This window comes from Hypomesus nipponensis, chromosome 9 (assembly GCF_054491055.1).
Source record: "Hypomesus nipponensis isolate SF chromosome 9, ASM5449105v1, whole genome shotgun sequence".
Taxonomy (NCBI): Eukaryota; Metazoa; Chordata; class Actinopteri; order Osmeriformes; family Osmeridae; genus Hypomesus; species Hypomesus nipponensis.
The window spans coordinates 7,984,707-8,006,984 of record NC_140369.1 but is presented as its reverse complement, the minus strand read 5'-3'; the positions used below and the strand labels follow the sequence as shown (position 1 = coordinate 8,006,984).

At 46.1% G+C, this 22,278-nt stretch overlaps 1 protein-coding gene across 6 annotated transcripts in view; it reads left to right on the top strand.

Moving 5' to 3' along the window:
• The window catches only part of ca16b (carbonic anhydrase XVI b), a 70,861-nt gene that overhangs the window by 29,109 nt on the left and 19,474 nt on the right, over positions 1–22,278 (top strand). For 4 of the 6 annotated variants that reach the window (XM_084704644.1, XM_084704638.1, XM_084704642.1 and 1 more), the window contains 6 exons: positions 7,851–8,030; positions 10,695–10,843; positions 16,868–16,963; positions 18,500–18,566; positions 20,712–20,869; positions 21,898–22,090. In XM_084704644.1, the coding sequence (XP_084560770.1) occupies positions 7,851–8,030; positions 10,695–10,843; positions 16,868–16,963; positions 18,500–18,566; positions 20,712–20,869; positions 21,898–22,090 (843 nt within the window). Of the gene's footprint in view, positions 1–7,554; positions 7,763–7,850; positions 8,031–10,694; positions 10,844–16,565; positions 16,705–16,867; positions 16,964–18,499; positions 18,567–20,711; positions 20,870–21,897; positions 22,091–22,278 lie in introns of those variants that run through there. The other 2 variants (XM_084704640.1, XM_084704643.1) reach the window with 2 other exon arrangements.

Here is a 22,278-nt window from a genome sequence, read left to right as displayed (position 1 = left end):
TGTTGTCTCTGGTGGTTGTGCATGTGGACTTATCGGAAGGGGATATGCATGGCTGGTGTGCCAAATGTGGGAGGCTTTCCAGGGAGCATGCACCCCAACCCCCCCCTCCCCCTACCTCCCCCTACCTCCCACAACCCCTCCCCAGGGGACAAAACGGAAATGACAAGGCAATCGCCATTCTGTCAGTGTCGCCACGGCAGCAGTGGCCAAGGCAAGGTTATTTATCTCCAAGGTTAATGGGATGGTGTCTGCGAGAAAGGTGCTGCATGGAGACAAACATGTGCCTGTTTTACTTAAGCCAAAGAGGAACAACGAAAGAGGTGACACATCAGTTAAGGCGGCTTGTTGAAACAACCGGAACATCCCGGATCACACTGAGCCATTTCTGCTTTAAAAAATATCCTTTATTGATGAACCATAGGAAAGCCTGGGTGTATAATTTAGTGTCTCGCCATCTACATCATGTATCTATGGGCAATAATGTTGATGGGTCTGGGTTTCAACTGCCTGTTAGGATACAGTAGACAAATGTCTAGTCAAAACTTAATTTGGTCTAGCTGTAAATTGCTGTGCAGCCTTTAAGTTATTGAGGCTGGCCATCATGTGGATAGTGATTATTGTCCTCTCTGCTTTCAATGATAGCTGAGACTTGGTAATGGTCTGTTTACATCTCCATTCAGTATGGTAATGATAGGGCTCAACATAAATGTACATTTAGATTAGAATGACTCTCTGCAGACCTGCTGGACCGCGGTCCAGGATGCAGATGGTGGTTGGACCACAGTTTGATGAGCCTATTTTTATTTATTAACTCCTAGCTCTATTATTGTCCTCATTTGAGAAAATGCGGGACATTGTAAGAGGCTTGTCTGAGTGTCAAAGCTCAAGCTATTCTATATGTGTTTGTTGGCATCTCTGTGCCTGTACTTCCTTCAGTGGTGTGTGTCTGTGTGGTGTTCACGTGTGTGTTTGTTTTGTGTTAGAGTGCATGGTGCGTGCAGTGTGTAATTGAGCATGTAGGATGGAAGATTTGTGGTGTCATGTCGCCCTCTGAGGACCTGAGCCTCACATGGACAGCCTGCGAGCTCACCTCATCCAATCGCCATCTCAAGTTGAATTATCCACACCATTTAGCCCTTCCCTGGTTCAGCGCTGCTGTGTCGCAGAGGGAGTGAGCGAGCAGCTGTGTGTGGGCCAGCAGAGGCTATGGGACAGGCTCCCTGCATGCTACACTGACTCCTACATGAAATATGCCGTGTGGCTGTTGGCGCCTTAGTCCACTGTTTAATGTTTGGCAAGGTTCAACGCGTCAGCATGGGAGAGCCAGAAGGAGCCTGCGGCCCGGACACAGTCTGACCTGCGGAGAGCTTTCTAGGGGTGGATGCAGGTCAGATGCAATGGTGTGTGGTCAATCTCTTCCGCTCATGATATTATAGGGTCTGAGAATTTAATCAACGTCCCTTAAATTATTTATGTAAATGTTTCACATCACATCTTGTAGTAGGCTACAGATCCCAGATTTTGTTTCCAGAATTTTGTCTTTTGTTCTCTTGCAAGATTTGTGCCTGTTCCTCCAGAAATTAGGGCACACATCATATAACCAACTGGCTCTGGTTAATTAACCTTGTCTGTCACGGCTCAGCCATAAATTTGAAGTATCAGGTACCCTGCTGATAAGAAAAGTGTTTCTGTGTTAGTCAGCTAGACTAAGGGCTAGCTTTTTTTCCTTTACCATTAGAGTGTCAGTGTGTAGGACAAGTTTGTCTATTTGCAACACTTGTCATGCAGGGAGTAAAGGAGCATTTATCTTCCTTTCCCATCGCTTCAGTGTCATCACTTGTCCACAGATCAAAGGGTCAGGGGCAGACAGAGGCTTGAAGAAAAGACAGTGAACTAGTATTCTGGCAATGACATACCTTCCAAGTGAGAGTGCCGTAACACTGAAGCCTTCAGTACCTGTGAAGCCCTCATCCTTCTCAGTGTGTCTTACTGTTTGGGAGGCCTTTGCTGTGACAGCCGGTGACAAACCCAGTTGGGGAACTGAGTGATTCAATGTCCTTACTTCTAAAAGCAGTGTGAACAGAGCTACTGCTTTTGCTTATTAACTGAATGTCTTTATTGCAATTTGTTATAACTTAAGGAATTCATTTGTGTTTGGTTTCTCTATGGCTTTGTTTAGACATTGTTTTGTGAATGTATCTACAGCATAAAGACACGTTGGGGGGGTTTTCTGCCTAGATTTTGTGTCACAGAATAAGGTCAACTGTTGCTGTATGCTACTCTATCTTTTTTAAGAAATTCCCCACACTGCTGCTACAGCTCCCTGATGGCATGTACTCCAACAGGCAACCTTACTTGTAACTACATGGCCTTCATGAGGTCTTTTTTTATTCAGACGTAGCTTGCTGAGCCAATGCCAGTGTTCAGGCCTCAGGGAGGGTTACTTATCACACCAGCTGGGCCACCTATGCCCAGAAGTGTGAGTGTAGCCAAAATGATATCACACAGCCAAATAATGTCACAATAAAGATTTACTGTCATTTTGATGTTGGCATCAGTCTTTTGCTTCTGGGATGAAACTCTTCCATGTGTAGCACTTAAAGTGCATGAAAAATGGAAGAAGTACTTGAGGCATATACTATCTCCCATTCACCTGCATAATGTGCTTAAATGATTTCAAATATATTCTTCTTAGAGGAGAGGTAAAGCTTCAAAGAACATAGCAAGAAGAAAGGATGAGGTGAGAACAGTTCCTGCCATAATGAATTACTTCATGGTGGAAGACCTGAGCTATGACAGGAACATTATCTTCTCACTCCATAATGTAGCTTGGGCTGTCAGACGGAGTCCAGGGAGGGAGAAGTCAGACTTGTGAAATCGTCTCACCTGCTCGGTTGAGAATAAATTAATCTCCTGGCATTAGGCTCCTGGAAGAGCAAGGTCAAGTCCTGTGCACGACCTGTGGACCTGACGTGGTTAACATTGGCAGACCTTTTAGTTACAGTTATTGGCAACAGTTTAACTGAGTGGGACTTCACTTACAGCTTTCATATCTGAGCTGTGGATAGAAATGGTACATAAAGAGGTTGTCAGAGATGCTTTGCTTAATTCCTCTGTTTAATATGTGTGTGTGTGGTAGTGTGTGGTGTGTTGGTGTTTAGCTTTTTTGTCCAATCATTCTATCATACTACATTAACAATAGAAGTATTGTGTTATGTAATTATCAAAGGACCAAACAAAGTAGAATGAAAGCTTTCTAAGGCATCCAGGCTCTCTCACAGACAAGAGAGCTATCAGGGACTAATCATGCACTGCAATTACACTTAGACTGGGAGACGCAAGCAGTACATTCTCAGAAATGTCAGTTGGAAACAGTTCTGAGATAATTTGTATTGATGATGGTGACAGGTGGTTTTCAGACATATCTGTGTGGTTCCTATACTTACTGGTCTGTTGCCTTGCAGGGAAGACATGCTAACTCGTTTGAAGCTGTGCAAACCAAACCATGACAATTAATTACACAGTATAAATTTGGCCTGTTTCAGGCATCACAGTCCCACCTGATGCAGAAGTGTTCCTTCACCCCTGGGACACCGGCAAGCATAGCCACTAAAATTACAGGCTGATGGATGGCATGTGGACAGATTAATGGACTGCTCCGCAACCCTCACTTATCTGATTCTAACTGTGCTCCTCCCTTTCTCTGTTACTATAAAGGCCAAAATTATCTTGGAGCTAGTAAATGGAATGTAATCTATTCATGAATGGAAAATTACCACAAGATTACAGTGCTGTCAGCTGCTTTTGGATGAAAGTGATGTGCATGAAATTTGTACTTGAGTGATTTCAGTATATGGCTTATTACTCCATTTGCTATGTGGAAAGCTACTAACTAGCAGTGAAGATGCTTCTCTCCCACTGATTAACTTCTTGGTAAACATGTGATAAGTCTGTATAGAGCTTCACCATGTAACTGGGATGAGGTCTTTTAAGAGCTGTCATTTGGACTGCTTCACTAGAGAGCTCATGCTTACTGGGACCTTGTAGAATATCTCTATACCCAACACTCATGCACATACACGGATGCCATACAGCCATGATCCTTTGATCAGACATATTCGCAGGGAATGCTGTAGGGGATCTCCTAGCAAACAAAGCCTTCTGTCTTGGAGGGCAATATTGACATAACACACAGTACAGTGTGACGCCTCCTCCAATGTCAATGTTTTTCAGCATTTCATATCCAGATGATCCAGATGTATTTAACTTATCAGTCCTTAGCTGGCTCCTTCTTGGTGTTAGCAAGAGTAAGGGTTTGTTTTAGAGTTGACCCCTGATCTAGGAATATGTGACCCATCCTAATACTATCATTAACCTTCCATAACATTCCTCTCAACCCTACTGGGCATGTCTCTAGTGTGTGTTAGTGTTTACTTGTCCAGTGGCATGTGTATAACAGTATTTTATTTGTGGGGCAGCCATGGATCCGGCTGATCTCTGATCTGTCTGTAAGCTCACGGCTCACGGCCCAGGACAGTGTAGCCCTCCTGAGTAGAACTGACCTGTGTTAGCACTGTCCATGGGACAGCTTGTTGGTATGCTAACTAACAGCAGTTTGGCAGCTTGTCACTGTTGATCACGCACACAGTATGTCCTGTGGCAGGGTTTTCTGTGGTTGGACTGCAGCTCGGTGAACTGGAGGTAAACTGGCTTGATGGTTACATTTACATTTATTCATTTAGCAGACGGCTTTATCCAAAGCGACTTCCAAGAGAGAGCTTTACGAAGTGCATAGATCACTGATAATAACAACAAGATAGCCCCAAAGCATTGCGGGTAGCCAAAACAAGAAGTACACATTGTGAACAACCAAAAAATAAGTGCCAAAGGGAAGAACCATGAGAGCATGTAGTTAAGCAAGTTACAATTAAACATTAATTGCTAAGTGCAAGTGCAAAATAAAATACAAAATAAGATAAACTAAATTAGAATATTTTGCAGCAAATACAACAGTTTAAATCAGTTACCACTAACCAACAAGAGCAAAAAGTCTCTAAGCAAGAGTCATTGTGACCCTTGAGGAAACTAGCATTGGGTTCAGCAAACCATTCCAAAGTACCGTTGTACTCCCGGAACAAGTGCGTTTTGAGCCTTCTCTTGAAGGTGGAGAGTGGGGAGTTGATTCCACCACTGGGGGGCCAGACAGGAGAAGAGCTTGGGTTGGGACCGAGCGGTCTGGAGTGGTGGGACCACCAGGCAGTTGTCTGAAGAAGACCGTAGGTGGCGGGTGGGGGTGTAAGACTGCAGGAGAGACTTTATGTAATCAGGTCCCATTCACTGCTCGGAAGGTCAGTACCAGGGTCTTGAATCTGATGCGGGCCGTGATGGGTAGCCAGTGGAGGGAGATGAGGAGCGGGGTAACGTGGGAGCGTCTGGGTAGATTGTAGACCAGACGGGCTGCTGCGTTCTGAATCCTCTGAAGAGGGCGGGTTGCGCATGCTGGGAGACCGGCGAGCAGCGAGTTGCAGTAGTCCAACTTGGAGAGGACATGTGCTTGGACAAGCAGCTGGGTGTAGTGCTCAGACAGGTATCTCCTGATCTTCCGGATGTTGTAGAGGGTGAATCTACATGACCGGGAGACCGCAGCAATGTGGGCTGTGAGGGAGAGCTCGTCATCCATGGTAACCCCAAGGTTCCTGGCAGAGGATGAAGGGGTCACCGTCGCAGATCCTAGGGTGATTGAGAGGTTGTGGGAGATGGAGAATTTGGCCGGGATTATGAGAAGTTCTGTTTTGGCGAGGTTCAGCTGGAGGTGGTGCTCGGTCATCCAGGCAGAGATGTCTGCGAGGCAGCCCTCAACCCTAACTGAGATCCCCGGATCGGTTCGGGGGAACGACAGGTACATCTGCATGTCGTTAGCGTAGCAGTGGTAGGAGAAGCCATGGGAGATGATGATTGGTCCAAGTGAGGTGGTGTACAGAGAGAAGAGGAGGGGTCCAAGGACGGAGCCCTGTGGGACACCAGTGGAGAGCTGGAGAGGGTTTCCTGAGTTTCCTGAGAGAGATGGTTGAACTGTAAAGCTTAGTGCAGTTCCTAATTATAGATACAAACGCTGAGATAATTACAGTCTAATAACATAATGTTTTATAACCGAGCAAGTCAGTTGCGTTGAACATCTTTAATCTGTCCTAGCAGTTGAGATGTTCCAGCTGAAGTCATTTTGGATGTCTGTGTTTTGGTGCTGCTGTGGAAGAGGGTGTGTGTGTGTGTGGGGGGGGGGGGGGGCAGAGTCTGGCCTGCAGGCACTAACATTTAGTTGAGATATCCATGCACGATGAGCTCCTTTTTCATTAGGGATTGCTTTCCAGAAAGGTGAATTTGAGGCTACGGCTCCAGAAAAGCTGTTCCAATTTGAAGTCTTTAATAAACAGTTTCCTGAGAGAGGGCAGTCTTGCTCTATCTGTACAAGAGTGTGCTTATATCAGCCATGGTCTGTAGACTTTCAACATGGACCATACAGAAAACAATGCGATTATCAGAAGCAGGATCATTTGTGGTCCCACCTAATTAAGCTGAAGTGAGCTGGGAGGACAATGATCAAGCTTAGAATAGAACCATTAACATCAGTCAAGATGGTTCACAGTGTCTGTGTACTCTGTTCTCTAGTCATACGGCCTCTCTGGATGCTGGCTCTGGGACCTCTGACAGACAAGCAGCACATTCAGGCATTACAACTGTTTGTGTGTGCCTGTGGGTGTGAGATATTAGAGTGACACTGGTCCAGACATATTGGTTACACTAAAGTGATGACGGATGACTTCACTCCGGCTTGCTGATGCAGTCATTAGTGAGAAACGCAGCCAAGATCCATAGTGCTACTTTTCTATGGAACCCAGACCTCACCAATCAATAAACTTCCACGAGTTGTGTGAAGCAGGGGTTAGACAATTCATCCTAATTTAGCACAATGGACAAATCTGAGCTGTGCTTGGGAGTGTTGCCTCTTTAGCATGGGAAACAGCAGGCTAACAAATTCATTTTACAGATGACTTTGGATTTTGTGTGCGTGTGTGTGTGTGTGAGTGAGTGTGTACTCCTTTGAATGTGTCAATGCATGCAGGCCCACATTCAAACAGCCGTAGATACAGTGTGTGCTAGGAAAGTTCTGGACAAATAAAAAAAAGACCTTTAGAAATCTACTAGATTCATTCAGATTCATGTCATCTTTTGAAGAACGCTCATTTGAACAGCTGTCTCATCCTCAAGGTTTCTTACGTTTTTGCACACAGCATGACACCAAGCCATCCTTCGTCTGGGGGGGTTAGTTGCAAATAAGACATTCTCACATTGTTTAAAAAAATACAAAATAACGTGAAAGTGTTGCCCCATATCTGTAGGGAATGGGATCTTATTTTTTAGCTTTAACCTAGAAATTTTAGAAACATGCAGGCTTCCCATTCCTCTGATCCTACAGCCTTTTGTTGTTCCATTGGCCCATTGTAGCCCAGAACAGATCAAGAAGACCCCTGTTGACTGTGGATTATTCTTTTGTAGAACTTCCGCTGTGGGGGATAAAGGATTAAAAGAGCAGACAGTGGATCAGGGATGTTGGAGGAAGTTGCGGCTTGGCTCTTGCTGCACAGAAATTATTGGTGTGAAACCCTTTCTGTCTCACCCTCCCCAGTCCGTCAAGGGACTGACAGATCAGGAGGCTCCCCCAGACGGCAGCCAAACTACTGTTGTGTTTGTGGAGAGGAGCGAGGTGCAGTGAGCCCAGCACGGTCATGCTCAGATTAGTTTTGTGTAGAGTACCTGATGTTGAACCCTTGTCTCTCTCTCTCTCTGTCCAGGGAACCATGGGCCAGGGCGCTGGGCCTTAATCTACCCAGAGTGTGGAGAGACTTACCAGTCACCTGTGAACATTGTGGACGGGGAAGCCCAGGTGTCACAGGAGTGCCAGGAATTGACGCTGGATGGTTTCTCTGAAGAGTCCTCCAACAGGACCTCCATGAAGAACACTGGAAAGACAGGTGAGCCGTACTGCTGTTAGACAGAGCCATGTTAAGGACGGGTACATTTGAAATTTGGTTAGAGCTTTATTCTAATATTAAATCCGCGGACAGTCACTGTCCGATTATTTTGAGAAACTCAACAAACGTTTTAAAGCACACACAGTGTGTGCATGGTTATCCTTTATTTAGCCTTTCTTAATAAAGAGAAGTCTCAATTATGGCAAGTGTTTCTGTCAGCCCCCATTTGCCACGTGCAAAGAATGGTATGGAAAAAAGGACATACAGGAACAGAGATGTTGACGGTTTGCTATAAGTTTAATACCACCACCATTTGTAGTTAAGAGAAAGTTCATCCTGTTCGATTTAACAGCTTTTCCTTGGCCCTTGACTTGCTTCAAGCACAGTTGATTGGCGACCATCCAGTAGTTCTCAACTCAACATTTCCCAGGCAAAATTCTAACAACCATCTAAGCAAATGCTGGAGGACTCGTAGGCCCCTGAGACATTTGCATTGATCAAGGATTTACTTTCACACAGGCTCCCCTTTTTTCACAGGCTGTGATTCAAGGTCTTTTTGGCTTAGTGTCTAATTCCTGCTCTGCTGTTGAAGCGCTCGAAAACAGGGCAACATCTTTAATGAAACTCCCAGGACCAGCAGGCCCTCCTGCCTGCCTGCCTGCCTGCCTGCCTGCCTGCCTGCCTGCCTGCCTGCCTGCCTGCCTGCCTGCCTACCTGCCTGCCTGCCTGCCTGCCTGCCTGCCTGCCTGCCTGCCTGCCTGCCTGCCTGCCTGCCTGCCTGCCTGCCTGCCTGCCTGCCTGCCTGCCTGCCTGCCTGCCTGCCTGCCTGCCTGCCTGCCTGTCTGTCTGTCTGTCTGTCTCTGTCTGCCTGTCTAACTGACTGACTGTCTGTCTGTCTGGCTGCCTTCATGTCAGACTGTGTGCGGGCTTGGTTATCTGCCTACCTGTCGGTTTGTCTGTCTGCATGAATGCTTGTTTACATGCTTGCCTGCTTGCCAGGTGCTATAGGGGATTACAACTGCACATCAACAACACCAGCAGAACATCTTATAACCACGTTGAAGGATCAGTTTCCACTTTGGGTCTGTTTTCTAGTGTGATTGGAAGAGCCTGTCGAGCTGCAGGATCTCATGCCTTTCCCAGTGTGATGAGCCTCTTTATCTTAACCATTGCTGGCTGTTCAACTGCATGTACATCATCTCTCCTTTTTCCATGCAATGCTGTACTCATCCCCTCTAAACATTCAAATCATTTCCCATCCCTCCATATCTTACTGTCTCTTTCCCTTCCTCTTTCCCTCTCTCTCTCTCTCTCTCTCTCTCTCTCTCTCTCTCTCTCTCTCTCTCTCCCTCCCTCCCTCCCTCCCTCCCTCCCTCCCTCCCTCCCTCCCTCCCTCCCTCCCTCCCTCCCTCCCTCCCTCCCTCCCTCCCTCCCTCCCTCCCTCCCTCCCTCCCTCCCTCCCTCCCTCCCTCCCTCCCTCCCTCCCTCCCTCCCTCTCTCCCTGTCTCTTTCATCTTTCTCCTTCTCTCTTTTGTCCTCTCCAACTCTCCCTGTCTGCCTCAGTCTCTCGTGTACATATCCCTGCGTGTTTGTCCTGTTCTCTGTGTTTACTGACATCCCGTGTTTGTTTGTGCTCATGCTCATCCCCCTCACTCGCTTTGTGTTGTGATTAAAAGAGGCCTCTCTATCTCATCTCGAGAGGCTGACTAAATCCTGCAGTAACATGGCAGGATGATCTGCCAAAGCTAGGGGTCTAATCTGGCTAATGATGTCAGCTGGATGATGAAGGCTTCTGGATCTGACTACACATAAAGAACAAGCATAGATCCAGACAAGGCCCTGACCAAGGCATGGCCAGCACGGGCTAAAATCTCAAGAAATGCAACTAAAAAGATACTTCAGCAAACAGGCAAACTGTGTGGCACGTTGTTCCCACCTATCATGGCGAACTTGTACTAGTTTCATTTTTCAAACACTGGTCCTCCAGAGAGCAAGCCAGAACGTACAAAGCAAATGCAGTCATGTTCGCTTCTTTAAAGTGTTGTAATGTGCCATGATAAAAGAGTTTGATGTCATGAACCATTTATGATCTAGTAATTAAACAGTTTTACATAGCATTATGCCAGAGTGAGCTGCAGAATGCAACCAGCTTTAATCGGACACAGATATCTCCTTGACAGTGTGCATTTATTGGAGGTTGTGGGGGTTAATTGAAAGCTGAAGTTTCTCCAAAGCTTAATTTGTCACTGTAGTTTTTTTTTAAAGCTCTGAAACTCAGCAGAGGTTTAATAGCTGCAGAGTTTTCCTTCAGGAGCATAGTCTTATGGAGTCCCCTGAGCAGAGATATTTGAATATGGATGTTGTATGGGACCTTAAAGGCCAAATATGAGAGCCCAGAAAGCACTGCTTTAAATGTGCTTCACTCGAGTGCGTTCAGCTTCAATATGGAAGCAATGAAAGAACTCATTTAGGATGACGTGAAAGTGAACTGTCTTGGATTCGCAGGCAGGGATCCAACAGTCATCCAAATAGAACCAGGCCTACTCAGAAAGACGAGATTGAACAAAAAACATTTCCGACAAATGAAGCTATCCTTTTTTTTAAGTATCTTTCTTGTGCTTTCTCATCTGATATGATGCTCCTATTTACCTTCTGTCCCTCCAGTGGCCATCATGCTGAAGGATGACTACTTTGTGAGGGGAGCGGGCCTGCCTGGGAGGTTTAAGGCAGAGAAGGTGGAGTTCCACTGGGGCCAGAACAACGGCTCTGAGGGCTCTGAACACAGCATCAACGGCAGGAGGTTCCCAGTGGAGGTGAGTGCTCTCGACACACAATATTGGAGCACAAGAGAGAGGAAGGGGGGTCCTGGAGGGATGAGGCTGTAAAACAGAACTGTTTTAACACATAGTAAATTAGAACAAATGTATTGTATAGTGATTTATAGAAATAACAAATGTTGGTTAAACATGAATAGTGAACACGGTTTAGTACAATACTATGGAACAAACCTAAGCACTAAAGGAGACATGACATTCATTCTTCCCTGCTATTTCTCCTGTGTCTGTTGCTGAACCCTGTTACTATAGAGACATGAGTGCCTGTGTAATTATCAGCACTATTTGTTCTCTGATCTTCTTGGCAACCAAAGGGCCCTAGGTTGCAGTTACAGGTTAGAATAAAAGCTCCAGTAGAGTTTGCGGATGTATTTATTAATACATATTAATATATAATCCCATTCATTTTCAATGGAAGTCACGTGACCCCGCAAGGAAGGCAGTGTGATATACCTGGTAGCGCGAACAGACAGCCTAACAAGAGAAGCGAACCCTATTCTAGGCGTTTATTATGGCATTTGTGGACGAGCAACGTCAGTATGTTGTCAGTCAAATCAAAACTAGCTAGCTGAACACAGTTAGCACAGTATATGCAGGAAGAAAGTAAATGCTATTTCCAGAATGTAACGTGAGTGTCTGCCAATGGATCCAGTGTAGCCGACTCATGGACAGGCGGGAAATAACAAAGGCGATGCGCAAACTTTAGTCGCAATTCGCAAAGTAATCGAACTTTTGAGGCGACAAGCAAGAAGCGTATTGGCTGTATGAAAACAGCTTTATCTCGTGCGTCCTTATTTGTTTGTGAAATATATAGCCTAATTATATAATTTTGTCATATGTTTAGGGGCGCGGGAGGTTAATAGAGGTCAAAACAATGGAAGGGGAAACACTGATAGTCTTGAAGATGGAAGTGCTATTAACTTGGATGAAAGATATATAGTTAGGTAGTTAGAGACATAAAAGGCTAATATCGTAATCATAATCAACCATAAACCACAATTGGTTGAGATTCAAGCATGAATCATTTGATTTTTGTAAAGTATTGTTCCCGTTTGTTCCATGATTCAAATAAATAAAGAGAAGAAAAAGGGTTTTCAAAGGACCTTTGGAATATTGACACACTTAAACACTCCAAACATAAAGTGATCACACCTCCAAGCTTGCAAGTGTTGGATAGCTTTTGTACTGTACATAAATCTTAATGTGAGTCAATGGTGTTAATGAAATCTCCTGACGTTGGTCTGCTCTCTGTAGGTCCAGCAGGCCCTAGCATGCCTACCTGGTGAAGGCCATGATTTCAAAGTGGTGGCAGTGTAAAATGTGATTATATATAGTACAGTCATTGACAGAAGTAGCCTATTGAAGTGTTGTTGCTTGGAAACGTGAAAGAACAAAATACTGCAATACTGTCTTTGTATGTCAGAATACTTTCAACAAAGTAAATTGTGTGGTTGTTGTTATATCAAGTAGAAAAATGGCTGTCATTTTCCACCTGTAGTCCAGGACCAGAATATTGTGTGGTTGTTCATAATTTTATTTGTGTTTATTTCACCTAATCCTGTCCAATTGATTGTGTGTGAGCGTGCATGCATGTATGTGTGATTGTGTGTTCATACTTGTATGTCCACGTGACGTGTACAGGGTTTCCCGCAGAAAATGTGTTAGTTAAGGTGGTAGGGTGGGGTTAGCTGTCGGTCGGATATCGCTATAAAAAAATTAAAACGTAATTAAGGCGGCCAGCGTGTTGCCTAGGCGGTCGCCTTAACTGAAAAGTGCTGTGGGAAACCCTGGTGTAGGTGTGTGTGTGTGTGTGTGTGTGTGTGTGTGTGTGTGTGTGTGTGTGTGTGTGTGTGTGTGTGTGTGAATGACACACACTGTCCCCTACACGTGTGCAGATACGGTTCTGCCATGTTGCTGAGATTCTCTGTGGTGGTGCGACTCAGCAAGGTGGCTGGCAGTTGGAAGTCAAACTCACATGATTCAGTATTCTCTGTGTTGATGGCCTAGTTGACAGGCTAGAATGGATAGCTTTGACATTTAGTTGGAAGGAAATATGGTGTGTTCTCAGACCTCATTCAAAGTCTCATTGAAATGATCAACTGAGAGGATATTTAAAGGTGGGTGACCCTCGTCCTCAAGTAGTCTGAGTTTAGCATGAAACACCCAGATAGGATTGGCCTGGAGTTTGGCAGGGATTTAAACAGCGTAAAGTGAGTCCATGGGAATATAACCTTTGACTGCTGAAATTGGCACACAGGAAATGAAGTGCAATAGCAGAGGAATGAAGAGGGGGTTAGCCTATCTGCTTGAAAACAGTTAAGGAACAGACATTTACACATAAACTAGCCTAACTTGCTGACACATGACCCCACTCGCAGTCAGGGAGAGGTATAAACGGGCACATGTGGGCCACGCAAGCAAGTGCACAGGAATACACCCACCTACACATAGAAAGAAGGGCCATTATGGAAATGCAGCAGTTATTGTCTGCACTTCTCTCTCTCTATGTCTTTTTCACTCTGTCCCCCCCCCCCCCCCACACACACACACACACACACACACACACACTCACATATGAAGCATTGTACATAAAACTCTTGCACGCCTCAGAAGTTGATTATATACAGTAGGCTGATCCGAATAAGTCATCCATCTTGTAATGAATACAGGACAACTAAAAGCTTTGGGTCATTTGATGTTTGTCATGGTGTGGGACACGGCCATTTTCCTTCTTCATCATTCATCTTTACTATATGAGTTGATCAATGGTTGGGTTATATTTTGTATGTGCGGCCAACAAATGACATAAAAGGCTTGATGAATGGAACGCTACACTATGATGTATTCACAGACTAAATTGAGCAATTCCACCATACACGCGCACACACATACCTCTTTTATAGAAGACAAGGTTGCATGACCTTGGAGGCTTCGTTTGTGGGCTTGTTTGCCTCAGCTAAATACAGGTTGTTTTCCAATATGTTTAATCAGCCCTCAACTGGAGATGACTGTTATTCACTCTTAGGCCCGTGGTGTATTCTGCTTATAGATTATTGAGGAATGACTACTAAAAGCAATCTCTGACGCTCACGCACACAGCACTAAGGAGTATCCCCATTGAGTATTACGTTGGTGTAGTAAATTGATAATGACTAATTTAGTTAGTTTCAAAGTCAAATAAACCTTTGGTCCCATTACAAAGCCAGTGAGTCCGTCAATGATCCCACCGGCATGTATTTTGCGGTCTCTACGACTCGTGTATTGACAGGCAGCATGGTCATAGAGACCCTTGGCCTACATCTCTGATTCTTCGAACAGACATCACATCTAACAGATGTACTGGGCCTGTGCCAAGCTGCTCTACCCCATGGTTATGTAAAGAGCAGTGGGCTGTACTGCCTGCGGCCCCGGAGTTTGACAAGTCACTTTTTCAAACGTGTGAAGTATGGGATCGATAGATGGACCACCTGTTCGCTCCAACAGCACAATGAAAAATGATAAAGCCATTTCACCCTCAGGAGGCCATAGGGATATCTGTTATAATAATGTATCTGACTGTCACAAGGCCTAGATTAATTATACATGAAATATGGAATCGCAGCGTACCGCAGAAGAGTGTGAGGCTGTGTGCGAAGCTTGTGTGGGAAGTGTTTGTGTGTGTCCTTGCCGTATCCTGTGAACACAAAAGCGTGCGGCAAGCTCACATACTGTACCATGCTGACACTATGTATATTTCAAGTCAGCATCATCTCATTAACACTGCATGCATTTTCAACCCCATACACAATATGATTTAGAACAAATGAGTCTCAAACGAGCCAATGCTAATTGGCTCCTGAGCCCTTCCAGTTAAATGATAGGAGCAGGATGTTTGTGCACGGCTGTTTGCTCCACTCCAACCCCTTAGAGGGTAACTGTATACAGGAAGCCTGGGGAGGCAGAAGGACCTCAGAGCAGTCGTGAACATTGAACGGCCTCGCTCCACATGAAGCATACCACACCAGCCTGTTTACATTTAAGATGTCCAATGACTCCTGACATGGGCTTAAACATTGTTAGCTACACTGCGCACAAGCAACTTTTAACTTGCTAAAAGTCGATGTGACTTTTATGAACCCTTTTATTGCTACATTTGTTGCGGCAGGTGCCCTTTTTATTGCTATAAAAGTATTTGATAATTGAGTGTCAGGTTTGCTGATGTGCGTTCTCAACAAGCCCTGGCTGCCTGCATGCCAAACTAAGTGAGTAAATGAAGCCTGTGGGGGCAAGTTAATTGGCGAATGTAGTTAATAACATTTGAATGGTGATGGATGGCCAATGCCCTCCTTGCTGAGCTCACAGACAGACAACAAATGGCCTCCATTAAAGGCTCCAGTTAAAGGAACTCTGGAAGAAACTGATTAACTTTGATTAGCAGGATCGGGGTTGGGGCCCTTCCTGTGCCTGCTCTATGTACTAAAGTATTTACTCTTTTCTTTTTTTTTTGCACGCCACAATCTGTTGTCAGCCTAGCCGGTTGTCAAGGGAACTGCAGGTTCTGTCCTTGACGGGTCTACAGCAGGATACTGATGGGTTACCTATGGTGTGTCTGTCTAAGTGTTTGGTTTAGAGAGGAGGAAACTGAAGACTGTGTGTGAGAGAAATGTTTCAAACACACGGTGTACAGCATTGAAAACTGGACATATGAATCAGACGCAAGCCTGATTCAGCCAACACACGCTGACCCCAAACACAGAGCTGAACCAGACCATCTGTAAACAACTACAGACAAACTATCTCTAACCTGTGTGTGTGTGTGTGCGTGGGTGTGTTGGCTTTGTATCAAAGTGTATGATTTGGTAGCCTCGCCTCGCCAGACCAATTTGCAAATGCGCATTAGTCTGGAACCTCTCAGTTCATTTTTCATTATCCATGGGGTGTTATCAACGGACACAGACAAAATGCCTCCGGACGCAGGAGACAACTAATCAGAGCGACATAACGTCGTCTTAGTTGTTTATGAAAATGTCTCAACTGCGCTGTTCTGAACAGTCATCATATGAATCCCACCCCACATCAGATAAATGGTTGTGAATGGCCCTACACTTTTCATGCCGGAGGGAAATCTGTTTGAATGGGAGTATCTGCTAGAGCTAAACCATGAACTCATTTGATTAGTTGGTACCCAGGCTAAATATTTGGGATTGTAGTCCTGACTTGAGAATCATCTTAAGTCAGTAAGTTGAACTTGAATTAGTGAACTTGAACACTTTGACCAAAAAGGTACCAGTATTCCCCTTTTTGGGAGAGACGTGCTAAAATAACAGTGTTGTTAGGCTTATTTTGAATATTATTCAGCATAAATTATCTTGTCATGTGACTGTTGCGATGCAGAATGGTCTGGAATGACGCCTGCATGACTATTGTGAATGGACTTCAAACACTAAAATACACAGCACAGGATGCCCCCCCCCCCCCCCGTCTCTGAGCCTGGTTGGCAGATGTCCTGCTGATAACATACAGCACATACATTTCTTATTTATGTATTTATTTATTTATTCATGCGTAATTATTATTCTTGTTACCGAGCCATCCAAGAGTTGTTCATAATCTTTGAAATGACTGTCCCGTGTTTTCCTAGAGTGTATGGCGTCTGATTAGAGGCAGTTGGGAAGGCGTGATTAAAGGCCTCTCACGCTGCTAGATCTGGCTGCATGAGACCATAATCCTACAGTGGTTCTCCTGCCGCCATTAGAGCAACTGGGCAAAATCATCCGGGATGGGGAAAGGATCTAAGTGGAAGAAAGGAGAGGATATGAGAGAGAGAAACGGCAGTTGGAAAGGCTTTGTATGAAAATGATGCAAGTACACAGCATAGAACAGATGAGGAATATTATGCAAACATTTGATCCATGTCTTTCCACAGTAATCCCTTTGCAGTGGATCAAACTAAACGCCAATAGTTTGATCATGAAGGCTGTGTGTGTCCACACCTAATGCCTTGTGTTGTTTCTCTTCTCTCAGATGCAGATCTACTTGTATAACTCTGATGATTTTGAAAGCCTCAATGCTGCCATCAAGGAGAAACGCATCATAGCGGCCATGGCAGTCTTCTTTGAGGTAAAGTAAGACTGAGGCCGGGTGCTTTTTCTTTTCCTACTCTCTCTCTCTCTCTCTCCCTCTCTCTCTCTCTCTCTCTCTCTCTCTCTCTCTCTCTCTCTCTCTCTCTCTCTCTCTCTCTCTCTCTCTCTCTCTCTCTCTCTCTCCCCCCCCCTCTCTCTCTCTCTCTCTCTCTCTCTCTCTCTCACACACACACACACACACTCCTCTCTTGGAACTGTGAGTCTTTGTGTAATAGCCCTGGGCAACTGTAGACTGGCACCTGTACTTAGTTAGCAGTCTGCCATGTGTCTTGTGGGAGCCATTACAGTGTAGAAGAAGCACATTCAAAGTAAGGGGCTTCCTCTGTTCTGATCCTCTTAAACCCATGTCAAGTCTCTACAGAAGCACCCCCAAAGACTCACACAGCCATCTGGACTCCTTGGGAAAAGGGCTGAAGTACAACACCTCAATGGCCCTTAGCTGGCTTCACACATGTGCATCGAAGGGAAAAAGTGACTTTGTTTCTACGGCTGTTTTTCAAGGCTCTTCTTAATACCAGGGGACAGTTATCATTTATATTGCTCTCAAAACTATTTGGAAAAAGAAGGAAAACTCTCATAGATCCATACTTAAGCAGAAGGGTGAAGAGTTCCACATTTCTCAGTCTGCACCTGTAGACCTCCGCAGAGACTAGCTGCAGAAGACTGAGTGATCACTGAATGGATGGAAGGTCCAGGTTCACTTTGCCTCCATCGGTTATACTGTCTCTTTCTATTATATTCCCTTCATCTATAACTTAGAGGCCCTTTGTTGTAGTATTGAGAGCCAAGGCGAGTGGAGAGGGTCATTTCTCAGGCAAAGGCAGGCAGGAATGAGGACACAGGTGCTGCTTATGTAGGTCTGCATGGAGACAGTGAAGGACCATGGGAGTGTGAGGACCTAAATGCCTCCGCTGGGTCTTGACAGCTCTATCGCTTATAGCAATTAGCACCACCATGCGCAACCCGCTGAATTGCATTTTACCAGAGCGAGGTTTTTTAAACGGGCGCACGCACACTTACACACTCAGAGATTTACCATCTCTAATCAATGGGCAGGAGCTCTGTTTGGACTCCCCAAGGGTCCACGAATGGCCTCTAAGGTGTTCACACTACCCACATTCAGCATTTACCTCCAGAAGATTATTCTCTTCTGACTGACCTAAATGAGTGTGTTGGGCTTAGGAAGACTGGTCCCTGTGTCCCTGCTCTGTTCTGTCCCATAATGTAAATAGGACGTGGGGACCAAACTGATGGCCCTCATGTTCCACAACAGAAGATTGGACTTAGTTACAGGAAGGGAAGTGTGAAGTGAACGTCCCAGAAGACACACAGCTGAAACAAGAGACCGGGGAGTTTGGCAGAAAACTAGCTATTCATTTACAACAGCTCCTGGAAGCCAAAGCGGTTTTTAAGCCGTAAACTCATGAGAAGAGGCCATGGAGTGGTCAGATCGCAGTATGTGAGTCCTCTGTATTGTCCTTTCATGGTCCGTGTTTCTGGTTGCTGGCTACAGGTGGGGCGGAGAGAGAATCCAGCTGTGGACCCCATCATCCAGGGACTGAAGCGGGTTGTACACCATGGTGAGGAAAGGATTGTCAATGTCACACTTATTTTTCCCCTCTCTTACACTCTTTTCTTCTCATCACTCCCACCCTGGGTTTGTACATTGGTTGTGTTTGTGTGTATTTGTGTGTGTGTTGTACCTGAAGCCTAAAGGTGTTGCACTCAGGGCAACTGGTCTTACGGTTCCTAATGTTTTTAGGATTCTAGATTGCTGTCTGCAGTAGTCTCCTCTGAATGAAGCACATGTGATGCAGAAACTGAATAGTACGAAGCACAGCTATGCTCTGCTGGACATAAAAGAAATGAAGACATCACTGATTTGATGATGTTGTCTTCTGTTTGGGCTCTGTTCCAGCGAGCCTGATGTTCATTTGAGGTGACAGTTTGGATTTCCCTCTTAGCCTCTGGAAAACAGAGACACCCATGTGCGATTGGTCATCTGGACTGCTTTTTGAAGATACTTAAACTTGGCCTCCATTTTTAATCCCAAATTAGAGTCGGAACACAAGCTGTGAGCAGAGTCACACATCAAAAGGAACCTAGCTCAGCGAGATACCAGCTCTCCCTTCGTCTCCCTCAGTGTCGCACCAGCAGAAGAGACAGAACCATTAATTGCATCTGAGCCTCAATTAGTCAGTGCTCCGTCTAATGCACACACACACACACACACACATGCAGTCTTACTCAGTCTCTCTCTCTCTTGCTCAGCCATGTTTACAAACAAACACACAGCATGAGCCGCACGTGTACTCCTGCATCATTAATCTTTAATGCTATGGGGATTTTGCTTCACAGATGCATGTAGTTTGAAATCACAGTTAACGTGCGCGTGTCATTACATGAGTTACTGTGTTCCGTGTCTCTACCAGACCGTGGTGCTTTAGCATGCAGCTATAATCCCCCTGCCCTCCAAGTGTACACGGCACACACGTATGGCCAGCGGGGCAACTCACACCAGCTCAGTCTCTTGGTGTGGCTCGACGCACAGACAGAAGAAGACGTTTTAATGGACGAGGATGGACTAAAAGCATATGGCCATAAACAGAGCTCTCTTTACTCATGCTGATTAATTTCACCACTCAACCTCTGTGCTTCATTGGCTCTCTCTAACATTTATTACTCCGCTCAGTCTCGAGGGCTGGTAAGCTGGCGGTGGTGGTGGACTAGACGTAGTGATAGCTGGGAGGTGGTTGTGTGAGGTAGGCCGCTCGCGTCGCCAGCCTTCCTGTGTAGCCGTGTTCCCTTGCGGCGGCCATGTCAGACTCGGGGTCCCCGCCGGCTGGTTCTGGGCGGGGGCGGCTGTTTAAAATGAGGATCTTCCGCTTCGGTCTGTAATGCACCTATCTCCTGCCTTGGAGGGGTTGCTTGGGCTTTCCGCTAGCTCGTTAGCTCGTTAGCCGCGGCCATCCATCTGTCAGCTCGCTAGCAAGTCTGGAGCGATAGTGCACGTAGGCTCTCTGAGGCCGGACATGCCCCTGTGAATACTAAAACCGACCCGGCAGGGCTTGCCACTGGGTGCGGCCTTCCTCACACATCATTAAAATGTCCCCCACTCACACGTTGTTCTACTGCAGTGGTGGTCACAAAGGACTGTACTGTCACCCTTACCTGCATGGGTACGGAACTGCCAGATACGTGCCATGTCTGCTTCCTTGGACTGACTTTGTTTATTTACTTGTCGTTCAGCCTATCTCAGCTCGGTCCAACTGTCACCTCAGGTTTTGACAGCTGCCTGATACACTGAAGAGGGGAGAGAGCCTTCTAGAAGCTTAGGCCTCCTGCACCTCAGGCTACAGCAGCACCAGACACTGTATCAGTTCACAGGCTCCAGCAGCCCAGTCATGGATTAGCTGTCAGAGCAGACCACCTTATCTGATGCTCTGTTCTCCTCTTCCTCCTGCCCTCTGCCAAGCAGTGGGATTTTCCCAAACTGATACCAGGGGAAGAGGCTTTAAGCAGGATGTTGTCAACAAGATTCCATCACTGAAAAGAGTGAATTTGGATGAATGCCCTGACCTTAAGTCCTCATAGTATGGAGATGTGTGAATATGTGTTTGCATGTCTGGTGTATGTGGGCAGTACTTGATCATTTCAACCTAAACTGTGAAACAGCGACGGCTGCATGTTCCTCGTGTTGACGCGTGCTCCTATGTGTCCTCCAGAGAAGGAGACAGTCCTCAGCTCGTTCATCCTGAGGGACCTGCTGCCTTCCTCCCTGACCAGCTACTACCGCTACACTGGCTCTCTCACCACCCCGCCCTGCAGCAGGGTGGTGGAGTGGATCATCTTCTCCAGGCCTGTCTTCCTGTCCCATTCACAGGTCAGTACACCCCCCCCCCCCCCCCCCCGCCCCACTCACACACACACACATGCAAACATGCCTTTTAGCATAACAAATAGGACGACCGCTTTAGCCTCCTCTTATTCATGTTCACACCGTACAGCTCCTTCTCTTGCTACCCCTCCCCTCCTCCACTTCCTTCATCTATACCCCCCCCCCCCTTCCACACGCCCCTCCGTATCAAGCCTTAACTGCCTCTGTGTGTAGAGGATGATTTAGCAGGAGGAGTAGCCAATTACTGGCTGTGAATGATGGTGGGTGTGCAGATTGCTCGGAGACATGCATCACGCTGCTATCCATGCAGGAAGTTTCTACAGGCCTCGAAATTGAATGAAGCTTTTGGTAGCTGGTACACATTCAACTGTCTTGCGTATTTACAGCAAATTACCTGTACCACTACTATCAACACACTTAGTTTGTCTCCAGCTGTTTAGTTATTTTCCCCTTGTCGCCTGTTGAAGAGTACTTACAATACCACACCTGTCCACTTATACCTTTCCAGAACTTCCAGATCCCGTGGTTGACTGGTGTGGGGGTTATTGACTAGGGTGGCCATCTTTTTGATGTTTACAGAGCTCCTTTTATGAGTATATGATTCATTTCTCAAAAGCTTCCATTGGACTCATTGATTTCCAAGGATCTTTAACGTGCAGTCGTTACGGCGCTCTACAGGAGCCCAGTCAAACCGATCGATGGCTACAAATTTGCCCCATTGAAATGTTACACCCCGTGTGACAGCAAGCGGCCCTGCCCCCACAGCCTCCCCCTGCAGGTGTCCTGAGCTGCGGCCTGCGGGAGCTCAGCCTTCACAGGAGAGCATCGGCAACCCTGTGCAGCTCGGTGACAATTGGCCACCTCAGGGGCCCTCAAGCTGGATCCTCCTTAAAACCCGTCTCACTGTGACACGTATCCTCTCGGTGTCTCACGCTGTCACACACACACAGACACATTCACCAGCGTCAGGATCACCGATGATTCATGCGGGGTTCTCTCTTTCTGCTTGTCAGCTGGAGGCCTTCTACTCCATCTTCACCACAGAACAGCAGGACCACGTCAAGTCGGTGGAGTACCTGAGGAACAACTACAGACCCCTGCAGCAGCTGGACAACCGAATGCTCTTCAAGTCCTCTGTGAAGGACGCATGGCAGAGGGATCTGACCGACGTCCTGGTCAACCCCCACGCCACTGAGGCCACCAGAGGTACACATGGATACACCTCACTCATTCACTCATTCACTCACTCACTCATTCACTCACTCACTCACTCACTCACTCACTCACTCACTCACTTAATACTTACAGTGTATTCATGAAGCCTACCCTTCATCCATTTGTCGAATACACGCGCGTCAGAGCTGTGATTCCAGCTGTAGTGCTGTAGAAGCAGA